This window comes from Eleutherodactylus coqui, chromosome 4 (assembly GCF_035609145.1).
Source record: "Eleutherodactylus coqui strain aEleCoq1 chromosome 4, aEleCoq1.hap1, whole genome shotgun sequence".
Classification (NCBI taxonomy): domain Eukaryota; kingdom Metazoa; phylum Chordata; class Amphibia; order Anura; family Eleutherodactylidae; genus Eleutherodactylus; species Eleutherodactylus coqui.
This window is the reverse complement of record NC_089840.1, coordinates 272,848,292-272,863,082: the sequence shown is the minus strand read 5'-3', so window position 1 is coordinate 272,863,082 and position 14,791 is coordinate 272,848,292. Positions and strand designations below refer to the sequence as shown.

The 14,791-nt window shown below is 49.5% G+C and overlaps 1 protein-coding gene across 4 annotated transcripts in view; it reads left to right on the top strand.

Annotated features, from left to right (window-relative positions):
• Positions 1 to 14,791, top strand: part of LOC136624332 (oocyte zinc finger protein XlCOF6-like) — a 459,204-nt gene that overhangs the window by 47,733 nt on the left and 396,680 nt on the right. Inside the window, exon 1 of one of the 4 annotated variants that reach the window (XM_066598265.1) lies at positions 10,096 to 12,996. The exons of the other annotated variants lie outside the window; for them this stretch is intronic. Coding sequence (XP_066454362.1) covers positions 12,919 to 12,996 — 78 coding nt within the window. The 5' untranslated portion in view covers positions 10,096 to 12,918. Of the gene's footprint in view, positions 1 to 10,095; positions 12,997 to 14,791 lie in introns of those variants that run through there. 4 annotated transcript variants of the gene reach the window in all.

Here is a 14,791-nt window from a genome sequence, read left to right as displayed (position 1 = left end):
CTAGGGGTGAACTGCATATTTTGACCCCACATTTTTGAATAAATTCAAGCAAAGCAAAAGGAAAAAAATAGGATTTTTGTTTTTTTGGCAATTCTGTCATTTTAAAAACAGCTTTTTTTGTACAGCACACATATGAAGGAAGACTTGCACCCCAAAATGGATACCCCTGTTTGTGCTGTTTTCAGAAATATATTCATTGTGGCCCTAATCTTATGTCCGCATGCACAACGGGGCCCAAAATGAAAGGAGTAATCGGTGGCTTTCAGAACATAGATTTTGCTTGAAGTCCTTTTAGGCGCCATTGCCCACTTGTAGAGTTCTTGAGCGGCCAAAACCATAGAGAACCCCCACAAATGACCCCATTTTGAAAACTAGACCCCTTAACAAATTTATCTAGGGGTGTACTGTGTATTTTAACCCTACAATTTTTGAATATATCTAAGCAAAGCAGTAGGAAAAAATTACAATTTTTATTTTTTGGGCTATTGCGTCAATTTAAAAACAGGTTTTTTTTATACAGCACACATATAAATGAAGACTTTCACCCCAAAATGGATACCCCTGTTTGTCCCGTGTTCAGAAACATACCCATTGTGGCCCTAATAGACTTACAGGACCCATGGCTAGGCCTACAATGAAAGGAATACCAGTTGGATTTCAGGGTACAACTGAATAAACTCCAGGCCCCATTGCCCACTTATAGAGCCATTGAGCGGCCAAAACTATAAAGAACCCCCTCAAATGACCCCATTTTGAAAACTAGACCCCTTAACGAATTCATCTAGGGGTGTACTGCGTATTTTGATCCCACAGTATTTGAATGAATCTAAGCAAAGCAGAAGGAAAAAGTTACGATTTTCAATTTTTTTGGCAATTTTTTAAATTTAAAAACAGTTTTTTTGTGCAGTGTACACAGGAATGAAGACCTTCACCCCAAAATGGATCCCCCCGTTTGTCCCGTGTTCAGAAACATACCCATTGTGGCCCTCATCTACTTACAGGACGCATGGCAAGGCCTATAAAGGAGGGAACACCCGTTGGATTTCAGGGCACAACTGAATAAATCCCAGGCCCCATTGCTTATTTGTACGGAATAAAAATTGACTCCCTAAAAATAGGGCACTCTGCGCCCTTTTCGGCGTTCGCAAATCTTAGATAAAAGTAATAATGTGAACTGCGTGGTATTTCCGAAGACATGGGTAATTACGGAGGCTGGTTGGAATGGGCCCATGGGGCCATAAAACCGGTATCCCCCCTCCTCTCATGCTTTTGGGGGTCATTTCTTGACCTCAGTGGCGGGTATGGGGTGTAAAAAGTGGCGCTCTGTGAGTCTCCGTAAGCTTGCGGAGGTGCGGCGGTCTCACACAGAATGCGCTCAACAAGCTGCTCCTGGAACTGCATGAAGGCAAGCGTTCCCGGGGCTTCTTGTAAATTACATATTACAGGTAGCGGTCTGAATAACGCCGGGCTCACGCAGCCGTAGGCGGAATCCGCTTGCGGAGGCCCGCAGCGGATCTCATCTGTGAGCCCAGCTGTGACCCTGCGTACGGCCGCGTAATGTACTGCGCATAACTGCCTACTCACACAGGCGGTCATGCACAGTACACCTTTTTTTTGTTTGTATTTCCCGCACCGTTGCTTAGCGATGACGCGAGTACCCGCAGCCCGTATACAACGTAGTTGCGTATGGGCAGCGGGTATATCCGCGACCACGGAGCACAATGGGCTCCATGTTGCGGATAGCCGCAGTAAAATAGAACCTGCTGCGTTCTCTTTTCTGCGAGTGGATTACACAATTCCAACCCGCTAATGTGAGCGGAATTGTGTAATCCAATGCGATTGATCTGTGTAATACCGCGGATCAGACGCATGCGGAATCCGTAATTCCTATCCGGTCATGTGAGACCGACCTATGTTAGAGCGCTACTTTTTTATTACGTGACCGGCGACCGCTCAACGAGGCCACTCGTCACTGCTCCAGGCTCTCGGCGACCATTGGTCGCTGGGAGTAAGGAGATTTTAAATTTCCTGGGCTCCCCGACTCCTGCGCATGTGTTCGGCTTTTTGCCGGCAATCGCATGTGCAGAATTCAGGAAGGTTCACGGAGGAGGATCGCGTCGGGGTGCAAATACGGAGGCCTCCGGTAAAAAGTTTAATCTCCTCTCACCGATCGCATCAGTGAGGGGAGATGAAACTTCAACTTTTTTTTTTTTACTTTTACGTGATCGCCATTATTGGATAATGGCGAACACGTGACCAGGAACCGCTCACCGCGGCCCCCCGTGAAATCTCCAGGCTCTTGGCTTGGCTTTTCAACTTTTTAAAACTTTTTCTTACTTTTTTTTTTTTTTTTTTACTTTTTTACATTTTTTTTTACTTTACATGATCACTGTCATTCATTGGATAACATGCTGGGTGACATCCCTCTGCTCCAGGCTACACATGGCAGCCAGGAGCAGAGGGATTTTGAATTTCCCAGAGCTCGAGCCCCTCTGTGCACGCGCCCGATGTCAATCATCGGGCGCGCATGCGCAGAGGGGGACTTCGGGTCCCAAAACACCAGGGACATCGGCGGACCTGAGGTGAGTATTTTCACCTCCCGTCATGGATCCGATCCATGAGGGGAGGTGAAACTTTACTTATTTTAAACTTTGTGGCACTTTTCCGCGATCGCCGTTATCCATTGGATAACGACGATCGCGGTCCCCGCTGACATCTCCTGCCTCCCGGCTACCTACAGGAGCCGGGAGCCAGGAGATTTTAAATCTCCCGCGCCGCCGGGCCTTCTGCGCATGCGGCTGACGTAATGCCGCCTGGCGCGCATGCGCAGAAGACCGGCCTCGGGGCCCGGAGCGGCAGGAGAGCAGGGAGCAGCGGGCCGGACCCGGGTGAGTAATTTCAGCTGCCCTGGATCCGATCCATCAGGGCAGCGGAATCTTTAACTTTTTTTGTACTTTTATTTACTCTTTTGCGATCGGCGCTATCCATTGGATAGCGCCGATCGCAAAACCCCGGGGGAGGACTGGGGGTCCGTACAGCCCGGGATGATAGCTCCATGCTGTCAGCTACCTGTGGGCACCGACAGCATGGAGCTGTCACGTCCAGAGCCCGAGGGGCTTTATTCTCTGCAGGACACGTTTTTACGTCCTTAGAGAATAAAGCCCACTTCGGGAGGACGTAAAAACACTATGGGCTGGTCGTTAAGGGGTTAAAATAAATACACTGTCCATTTTCCAAATGCAGAGCAAGATGAACGACTGATTGAAACCTTTCATGTATGGGAAACACTAGAATTCTCCGTATGGCCTCAGAACTGCTAATGTATCGACCACGGTCAGATAATTTGATCTCATCACTATCATGTACAAGCCCAAATGAAGCCTGATCGCTGCTTTTATTAACATATTAATATATGTAATTAATAGATTTTACAGAACTGCAATACTCTGTTAATATGGGCAGCAAATGTACGGGAAAGAACAGGATTATAAGCCCCCACCCTGCGGAGATCCAGGTTACATCACTGATTTCAATGCTGATACCACCATCCTTCGGAGCTCTTCCCCAGTCCTGTGGGGTATCTGTTGTCTCCTGTTTGAGTTTCTTTCATGATGGGTTGAGGATACTTTTTGCTGCAGCGACCTTCACTCACACAGGGTGCATTGGTGTATACATTACCACAAGGCCCATGGATCATACCGGCCTTCATAATTTCATGAAGGAGTTTTTTTTAAGGAGCAACTTTGTTTTAGGGTCACACTGGTGAATAACCATCCTCACTATGACAGAAAAGCATTGTATGAATGGTGCAACTCACTGATACGTTGCAACCTGTCATCATGGCTTTGCAACACATTATATCATTTTTCGAACTGCTGTCCAACTATGACCAGTAAAGTGTCCTCTATGAGCATTGGCCGGTTTTCTACCAGTATGGATAGCAACTTTTAACAATCTTGAGGCATTTTTTGGTAATTTTGAGGTATTAAAGGGGTTGTCCCGCGGCAGCAAGTGGGTCTATACACTTCTGTATGGCCATAATAATGCACTTTGTAATATACATTGTGCATTAATTATGAGCCATACAGAAGTTATAAAAAGTTTTTTACTTACCTGCTCCGTTGCTAGCGTCCTCGTTCCCATGGAGCCGACTAATTTTCGCCCTCCGATGGCCAAATTAGCCGCGCTTGCGCAGTCCGGGTCTTCTGCAGTCTTCTATGGAGCCGCTCGTGCCAGAGAGCGGCTCCGTGTAGCTCCGCCCCGTCACGTGCCGATTCCAGCCAATCAGGAGGCTGGAATCGGCAATGGACCGCACAGAAGAGCTGCGGTCCACGGAGACAGAGGATCCCGGCGGCCATCTTCAGCGGTAAGTATTGAAGTCACCGGAGCGCGGGGATTAAGGTAAGCGCTCCGGTAAACTTTCTTTACTTCCCTGCATCGGGGTTGTCTCGCGCCGAACGGGGGGGGGGGGGTTGAAAAAAAAAAAAACCCGTTTCGGCGCGGGACAACCCCTTTAAGTTACAAGCGTTGGCCACTACACCGGGGTCAGATGAGCAGATTCTGTTCTGGCCTCTGTGTACTGCAGTGCTGACAGGGGGCACCAGATCAGCCGGGGTCCTGAGTGATGGACCCCAGCCGATCAACTATTAATGACTTGTCCTGAGGATCGGTCAGCAATAGCATTTTCCAGGAAACCCCTTTAGAGTATTTCCCTCTTTGGTAATGAGCAGGACTGGCAGCATTACTTGGGACGTGTCCTATACTCTCAGCACTACACCAACAAGATTCTTTCGGTTTGGATTTCTTCTTCCTATCGAGTTGCCAAGACATGGCTGCACTGCGGCCAAAAACACGCTGAAGCGCGGTTGTAGTACAAATTGGAAAGGTTTTGCAAATGATTTTGTGACCTTACATCAAGGGTTTCAATGCACATTTGAAATTGTTTGGTTTCCTCAGGATTATGGGATCACTTACTTTTGGATCATTTGAGGTGTTAGAGCTTCCGGTGATGATGCACTCCGAGAGTTCTACCAATGTTCCATTTATTTACATAAATTGATGCATACATTTTATACTTGAGAAGGTTGTCCAGGGTTAGAGATACATGGATATATTCTTCCAGAAACTGCTCCACAGCCGTCAACAGGTTTTGTGCGGTATTATGGCCTAGCCCAATTCACTTCGATGTAACTGTGCTGCAGTACCAGAAATAACCCATGGACAGGTGGGGCACTGTTTCTAAACTATAACAGCCATTCTTCTTTAATCTTGGGTATTTTTTTGGGAAAGGAAATTCAGCGATCCGGACTGGTAAAGCCAAACATGGACAAGGCATTGCTTGATCTTTACAGCAGGTACAGATGCAGCCACATATAACTTGACTCTTATCACAGTAAGCTGACTTTCTGTGTTGCAGTTTGTTAACCCTTCCAATGGCTTTACGATGGGTTTTCTTGTGTTATGATGTAGTTAAACTTGGCTATATCAGTATATAGCATCTTTGTAGGCCTGGCAATGGCATCCAACATGGACAGTAAAGCCATCAGTGGGACGGCATTTTGGAGCACGATTAATGAAGGACATGTTCTACAGAATGGATATGGCAGACTGCAGTGAGGAATGATGAGAGTCATAGTTCATTGCCTGAATGAAGAGCACAAGGGTGATGATGGAGCCAACAGAAAGGCTGCAGGTATCGGTAGACCCTTGAATGGGTAGAAAGTAGTGCGATCAGATAACCTGCACTGAGACCTGCATTGTGGAAGAGATGTGTGTTTCCCATGCTCTGCGCATTTGTGTAGAAACATTTTAGTTTGTGATCGGTGTCTCTTGCTCCTCTACTTTCCTTCTGAATTTTAGTTCTTTGTTCTTTTTTTCACTTCTAATAGTAAGGTTCTCAGTTGTATTCATTACACTATGCAACAAATTTTAACTTTTTTTCTCTCCTTGGGCATAAATTGTGTTTTCCTGTTTCCCTACGTCTAGAAAGTACAGAAAATGGCAATTATACTGTAAAACGTTTGCTTTTGTGGACAGGACATTCATATGTGGAATTTGCACATTACATGTATGAGATTATGTTATACACTTGCATGCTGTGATACATACTGTATATACTTTAGCTAGGTAAATAGAATGACGTCAAGAAGCTGCAAACATCCAGCAGACTCATTTTGCTATGTCTGTGGTGAATTTCTCAAGACAAGAGCGAAAAAGTCTTCTGTACAAGCATCACAGAGAATGTGTGAGGCCTACAAGGCATATTTTGGAATGCCAGTTGGTGATCAGGGTAAAACCAGGGCACCTCATTTCACCTGCAAGAACTGCAAAAGAACTCTAGAAGGTAAAGTAAAATTAAGGTAGTTGTTGTCTTAGTTTTACATTGATTTCATTTTGTTCTCCTGCAGGATGGTACAAAGGAGAGAAAAGGGCCATGAGGTTTGCAATTCCACGAATTTGGAGGGAACCTACTGACCACACAAGCAACTGTTACTTCTGCATGGTGGACCCTTGAAAACGCTGATCTGGTAAAAATGCACAACTAGTGGTGTATCCAGAAATTCCTCCATCAATCGCCCAAGTGCCACACAGCTCAGAGTTCCAAGTGCCGACTCCACCAGCAGCAAAAAGACAGTTAAGATCCTATGAAAGTAACGAAACAGGTAGCGAAGGAAATGAGATGCTGATTTCACCGACACTGCTGCGGCCATATTTCCCGAATCAACATGACCTGAATGATTTGATTAGAAATCTTGGACTCACAAAATCTAATGCTGAGCTGTTGATCTCCAGACTCAAGCAGTGGAACCTTTTGGACGAAAGTGTACATGTAACAGACCAGAGGAAGCGCCACCACGTTTTTACAAGTTTCTTCACCAGTCAAGATGGACTCTGTTTCTGCCACGGTGTGAGAGGTCTTTTTGATGCAATCGGCATTACATACAGTGCGAATGAGTGGCGCCTTTTCATTGACAGTTCGTGCAAGAGACACAAGGCTGTCCTGCTTCATAATGGGAACACGTTACCTTCTCTTCCCCTGGCGCACTCAGTGCATCTCATAGAGGACTATGAAAACGTGAAGATTTTACTGCATTGACTAAGGTATGATGAGCACCGGTGGGAGGTCATAGGAGATTTTAAAATACTGGCATTCCTGATGGGTCTCCAAGGTGGTTTTATAAAGTTCCCCTGCTAAATTTGCCTTTGGGACAGTAGGCACACTGATTCTCAACCATAAACGGGACTGGCCACTGTTAATGGAGTATTTAGTTGGACAGAAAAGGGACACATCAAGTGGGAGCCACTGGTGGACACTACAAAGGTGCTGATGCCACCACTACACATCAAATTGGGGCTTATGAAACAGTTTAGCAAACCTCTCGACACTGACTCAGCAGCCTTCAAACACCTAGAAGACCTCTTTCCAAGGCTCTCTGAGGCCAAAATCAAGGCGGTGTTTTCATTGGACCACAGGTAAAAAAGCTCATCAAGTGCACTGAATTCCCAAAGAAGCTGGCCAAAAAGGAAAATGCAGCTTGGAACTGCTTTGTGGCAGTAGTTAAAGGTTTCCTTGGGAATCTCAAGGCCCACAACTATGTGAAGCTGGTTGAAACTCTGGTTAAAAACTATAGCAAGATCGGCTGCAGGATGTCTCTAAAACTCGATATCCTTGATGCTCACTTGGATCACTTCAAGAGGAACATGGGAGAATCCTCAGAGGAAGCAGGACGAACACTTCCAAGATATTATGGCCTTTAAACGTCAATACCAAGGATCGTATAATAAGAGCATGATGGGAGACTAAATATGGGGACTAATTTGGGAAAGTGGTGTGCAGTACAATTGTAAATCGAGAAAAAAAATACACAGTATAAATAAACATTACTTTTGTTCAAGATGTTGTCTGTTTATAAAAATAATAATTTGTTACCCATTTATGTATATGGGGGGGGGGGGGGGAGGGGGTGTGCAAAATACAAAACTCATCCTCCTGATGATACATCGTGTTAGTTGTATATTCTTACCTGGCCTTTCACTTCCCTTCCCATATTGTTGTAGTTTACAGCTCTCCTGATGAGTGCAGCAAGGTGCCTGCCGAATCTATGGTTACCTGTCTTTGTAAGGTACAACCCGTCTCTAGCAATGAGCCCATCATAGAGGTAATTCACTCCATGGTCTAAAAATCCAAATCTTTGCAGACGGCGCCATTTATGTAACCAGCTGTTCCCCTCTAGAATCCTGTTCCATCTCCTTATTCCCTGGCCCTCCACTGGGAGGATGGATGAGAAGACCATCTGGGCTCCCAGTTTCTTCACCTGCCTGCTGAGGTCTTCACAGTCTCTGCAGATAGTTGGGAGGTCCTCCATGTATTAGCAGGAATGGGCGATGTTCTGTAGGACTGAGGGGTCTTGTTAGCCTATCAGACACATCTGTGATTTGTGCTCCTGGCAGACAGCTCACCTCTCATGGCGTCATGTCAGATCTGCAGACAGCGGCCTCTGTTCCTCTATAGGGAATCCCCCACAACCAGCATCTCCTGTTCACAGCAAAACTTCTATCCCACCATCCAGGAGGATTCTGGGGCTTTACAAACCGTTCTCTGTGCGGAAAGTCATTTCTCGCTGTACCTCTTCTTATATACACGCTCGGCTTCTTCATCTCGCACGCGCTCGGCTCCTCCGTCTCGCACGCGCTCGGCTGCGCTCCACCGACTCGCACGCGCTCGGCTGCGCTCCACCGACCCGCACGCGCTCGGCTGCGCTCCACCGACCCGCACGCGCTCGGCTGCGCTCCCCCGACCCGCACGCCCTCGGCTCCGCTCCCCCGACCCGCACGCCCTCGGCTCCGCTCCCCCGACTCGCACGCCCTCGGCTCCGCTCCCCCGACTCGCACGCCCTCGGCTCCGCTCCCCCGACTCGCACGCCCTCGGCTCCGCTCCCCCGACTCGCACGCCCTCGGCTCCGCTCCCCGTATCGCACACGCTCGGCTCCTTCGTCTCACACACACTCAGCTTAGCTCCTCCGTCTCACACACGCTCGGCTCCCCTCCCCCGTCTCACACACGCTCGGCTCCTTCGTCTCGCACGCGCTCGGCTTCTCCGTCTCGCACGCGCTCGGCTCCTCCGTCTCGCACGCGCTCGTCTCGACTTCTCCGACTCGCACGCGCTCGGTTCCGCTCCTGCGACTCGCACACGCTCGGCTCCGCTTCTCCGTCTCACACACGCTCGACTCCGCTTCTCCGTCTCACACACCCTCGGTTCCGCTCCTCCGTCTCACGCGCACTCGGCTCCGCTCCTCCGTCTCGCGCGCACTCGGCTCCGCTCCTCCGTCTCGCACGCGCTCGGCTTCTCCGACTCGCACGCGCTCGGTTCCGCTCCTGCGACTCGCACACGCTCGGCTCCGCTTCTCCGTCTCACACACGCTCGACTCCGCTTCTCCGTCTCACACACGCTCGACTCCGCTTCTCCGTCTCACACACCCTCGGTTCCACTCCTCCGTCTCACGCGCACTCGGCTCCGCTCCTCCGTCTCACGCGCACTCGGCTCCGCTCCTCCGTCTCACGCGCACTCGGCTCCGCTCCTCCGTCTCACGCGCACTCGGCTCCGCTCCTCCGTCTCACGCGCACTCGGCTCCGCTCCTCCGTCTCACGCGCACTCGGCTCCGCTCCTCCGTCTCACACTCGCTCGGCTCCGCTCCTCCGTCTCGCACACGCTCGGCTCTGCTCCATCCACTCTCTGAATACATCCTCACACAGCAGAGTCCTGCATCCACTGAGCGGAGAGACCTGGTCATGTGACCCCTTGTCTCCTCCCACACACTGATCACATGACGGTGACATCATCACAGGTCCTGTAAGCACAGAACCACCACGCGGTTCCTGTCTGGCTGCAGGTGGAGGTATGTGGGGTCTCCAGCACTAGGGGGATCATTAATAGAGATGAGCGAACGTACTCGGTAAGGCCGATTTCACAATCGAGCACCGCGATTTTCGAGTACTTCACTACTCGGCTGAAAAGATTCGGGGGGCGCGGGGGGGTTGCAGAGGGGAGTGGGGGGAAGAAGGGGAGAGAGGGCTCCCCCCTGTTCCCCGCTGCTACCCCCTGCCACGCCCCGCCCCCCGGCGATCCCAGAATCTTTTCACCCGAGTAGTGAAATACTCGAAAATCGCGGTGCTCGATTGCGAAATCGGCCTTACCGAGTACGTTCGCTCATCTCTAATCATTAACCCTTTCATAAACGTTGTTAGTAGCCGCTCTCTTACTGGCGCTCAGACCCCTCAGGCTGCTGTCGCCGCGGCGTTGGGGGGCGTTCACGGTTCTCATCTCTCTGCTCTGTTTTTGGAGGAGAGATAATTAAATAAAAGTGAAAGAAATGGATCACATTCTTCTCACTGATTTCCATGTAGTTTCAAAAAAACGGAAAGCAAACAGAAAGACTTCAGTTCGCTTCCATGCCGCCAGGTTTGAGTTTCTATGGACTGCAAAATAGCGCAGTTTGAAGAATTTTATTTTCGTTTTAAAAAATGGAAACCTGATTGAATGGAAGTGAATGGAGGTCGGTTCAGTTTTCTTTCTGCTTTAAAAAAAAAAAGATGTGTTTTTTCCATTTTATATCATTTTCTCTTCTCCAAAACCAGAGCAGAGACGTGATCCCTGAAGGTCCCCAACGCCGCGGCAACGGCCACCTTATCCCTACCTTCTATCTAACAGGGTTTACACGGACGGCTCACCGGTCTCAGATGCTGGGATTGTTCCGGCCGCCTCCATTCACAGTAAACAGGCCGCCGTTCATACATGATGACTGCCTGTTTACACGGCCGCTCCGTCCTTCAGGCTTCATACATCACGAGCTGAACGATGAATGAATGTATCACTTATTGTTCCGTCATGCCGGTATTCACACCGAATGATATCGTTCAGATCCTCGCTGATCGCCGTGTAGAAGGGTCATCAATCAGCGGTCTCCAGAAGTGCAAGTCGCGGATCCTTAATAGGTGATGGGCTCCAACAAGCTTACATGCTACAGATAATGGGGTGATACAAAAGGTAAAGGGGCTGGAGATGTGCAGGTATGGCGAGGTGGAGAGTGAGGGATGCTATATACAGACAATGGTCAAAATGAGCCGTATGGTGGCCAAACTGGTATGCCTGCAGAGGGCAGTTGATTGCGGCCAGCAGAGATTGCAGTCAGTAGCTTCTTGCATGTTATCAGGCAGAGTACAGAGGGGTTTGGTTTAGCGGATATGGTATGCCTCCCTGAAGAGGTGCTTTTTTAGAGCACGCCTGAAGTTTTGTGAGTCATGGATTGCCTGGATAGTTTTAGGGTAGTGCGTTCCAGAGGACTGGTGCTGCTCTGGAGAAGTCTTGGAGGCAGGAATGAGAGGTTTGATTTAAAGGGGCACTCGGTCTGATTTTGTTAGCGGAGCAGAGGGCGCAGGCTGGGTGATGAATTGATATGAGGGATGCAATGTAGCGCGGCGCGGTGCTGTGGAAAGCTTTATAGATGAAGGTAGTGAGTTTAAATTGAATTCTATACTGGCACAGGGCAGAGGCGTCCGAATAGCGGCTGGACAGGAAGGTGAGCCTGGATGATGCATTCAGGATGGACTGGAGAAAGAAGAGTCTGGTGCAGTGGAGGCCGATCAGCAACGAGTTGCAATAATCGAGCCAAGAGTGGATGAAGGCAACAGTGAGCGTTTTTAGCGTGTCCACAGAGAGAAAAGAGCGGATTCTTGCGATGTTCTTGAGGTGCAGCTGACATGTTCGGGCCAGAGATTGGATGTAGGCGGTGAAGGAGAGATCAGAGTCAAATATGACCGTAAGGCAGCGGACTTGTTGTCTAGGAGTTATGGTGGCGCCACACACTGAGATGGAGATGTCAGGATGAGGTCGGTTAGTGGAGGGTGGACACAACTGTAGGTCAGTTTTTGAGAGGTTTAGTTTTAGGTAGAGAGAGGACATAGTGTTAGAGACAGCGGACAGACAGTCAGTGGCGTTCTGGAGGAACGGTGCTGTAATGTCACGGGAGGAGGTGTATAACTGGGTGTCGTTAGCGTAGAGATAGCCAAATCTTAAGGTTTGTACAATAGGGGCTGTGTAGATTGATAATACTGAGCCCTGAGGGACCCCAACAGCAAGAGGAGGAGGAGGGGAGGTAGAGCCAGCAAAGGATATGCTGAATGAGCGTTCAGAGGAGAACCAGGAGAGAGCAGTGTCCTTCAGACCGAAGCATGCTGAGGAGGAAATCATGATAAACAGTGTCAAATGCTGCGGAGCGATCAGGAAGGATCAGTAGGGTCGGTAGTTGGCAGCATTGGTCGAGTCAAGAGTCGGTTTCGTTAGCAGTGGGGATATAATAGCATGTTTGAATGAGGAGGGGAAAATATTAGAGGTCAGAGAAAGGTTGAATATAGTCTTGAGATGGGAGATGACCACTGGGGGGAGGGACCGGAGGAGGTGTGAGGGAAGAGGGTTGCTAGCACAGGTGGTGCGGCGAGCTGAGGAAAACAATCTGGAGACTTCTTCCTCTATGTGTGAACATACTCTAAACGGGTTTTCCGAGCAAATACAGTTGATGACCTCTCCTGAGGATTGGGCATGAATAGTTGATTGCCGAGGATCCACCACTCGGTATCCCTCGCAATCAGCTGATTGTCCAGCCCGCTGTCACTGGAGTAGGGGGGGATGCCCGTCACCACTGCATTTATTGCAGGCTGGACGATCAGCTGATGATGATTACTGAATAGTATTTGCCTGGAAAACCCCTTTGATATCTCCTCATACATTTCCCCTTATTATCTCCAGTAACTGTATTATTCCAGGGGGTTTGTATGATGTTACATGGTCTCGTCTTCTCTCCATTCAGGATCCTCGGCTGATATCTTCTATATCAGATAATATTCCTGATTGACCCGACAAGGATGGAGAGGAAGAGGGACAAGATGGCGGAGAGTATATTCACCCTCACCCTAGAGATACTCTTCCGGCTTACAGGAGAGGTGAGAGATTCTGGGGATGACGTCACATTCCATCATTATTATATTTGTAAAAGTTGTTGTATCTCTACTCGCCTCTGTTGCCCCCATACAGGCTATATGAAGTATTGAATATACCAAGTGTATGGTGTCGGCACTCACTGTTCGTGAGGGAAATCCGATTTGATTGATAGTGAAGTTTCCACCAGTCTCTGTCAATCAAATCTGATTTCCCCCATTAACAGTGAGTGGTGGGAACCGTCCCCGCGGCACTTCTAAAGTACTGGGAGTTGAATCTAAGGAAGGCCTGTAGGGAAACTGGGGGGAGTAGTGAAAAAAGAAAGGTGATGATAACGGCATCGGCCCACTTACACAAAGATATGGACAGGTCCTACTTACCGGCCCACTTACACGCAGACATGGACACGTCCTCCTCTACCGGCCCACTTACATGCAGACATGGACAGCTTCTCCTCTACCGGCACAATTACATGCAGACATGGAAAGGTCCTACTCTACCGGCCCACTTACTTGCAGACATGGAAAGGTCCTCCTCTACCGGCCCGCTTACACGCAGACATGGACACGTCCTCCTCTACCGGCCTGCTTACATGCAGACATGGACAGCTTCTCCTCTACCGGCCCGCTTACATGCAGACATGGAAAGGTCCTACTCTACCGGCCCGCTAACAGGCAGACATGGATAAGTCCTCCTCTATCGGCCCGCTTACCTCCAGACATGGATAGATCCTCCTCTACCGGCCCGTTTACATGCAGACATGGAAAGGTCCTCCTCTACTGGCCCGCTTACACGCAGACATGGACACATCCTCCTCTATCGGCCTGCTTGCATGCAGACATGGACAGCTTCTCCTCTACTGGCCCACTTACATGCAGACATGGACAGGTCCTACTCTACCAGCCAGCTTACATGCAGACATGCACAGCTCCTCCTCTACCGGCCCGCTTACATGCAGACATGGAAAGGTCCTACTCTACCGGCGCACTTACATGCAGACATGGACAGGTCCTACTCTACCGGCCCGCTTACACGCAGACATGGTCAGGTCTTACTCTACTGGCGCGCTTACATGCAGACATGGACAGGTCCTACTCTACCGGCGCGCTTACATGCAGACATGGACAGCTTCTCCTCTACCGGCCCACTTACATGCAGACATGGACAGGTCCTACTCTACCAGCCAGCTTACATGCAGACATGCACAGCTCCTCCTCTACCGGCCCGCTTACATGCAGACATGGAAAGGTCCTACTCTACCGGCGCACTTACATGCAGACATGGACAGGTCCTACTCTACCGGCCCGCTTACACGCAGACATGGTCAGGTCTTACTCTACTGGCGCGCTTACATGCAGTCATGGACAGGTCCTACTCTACCGGCGCGCTTACATGCAGTCATGGACAGGTCCTACTCTACTGGCGCGCTTACATGCAGTCATGGACAGGTCCTACTCTATCGGCCCGCTTACATGTAGACATGGACAGGTCCTACTCTACCGGCCCGCTTACATGCAGACATAGACAGGTCCTACTCTACCGGCCCGCTTACATGCAGACGTAGACAGGTCCTACTCTACCAGCCTGCTTACATGCAGACGTGGACAGGTCCTACTCTACCGGCCTGCTTACATGCAGACATGGACAGGTCCTACTCTACCGGCCAGCTTACAAGTACACATGGACAGGTGCTACTCTACCGGCCCGCTTACATGCAGACATGGACAGGTCCTCCTCTACCGGCCTGCTTACATGCAGACATGGACAGGTCCTCCTCTACCGGCCTGCTTACAAGTAGAC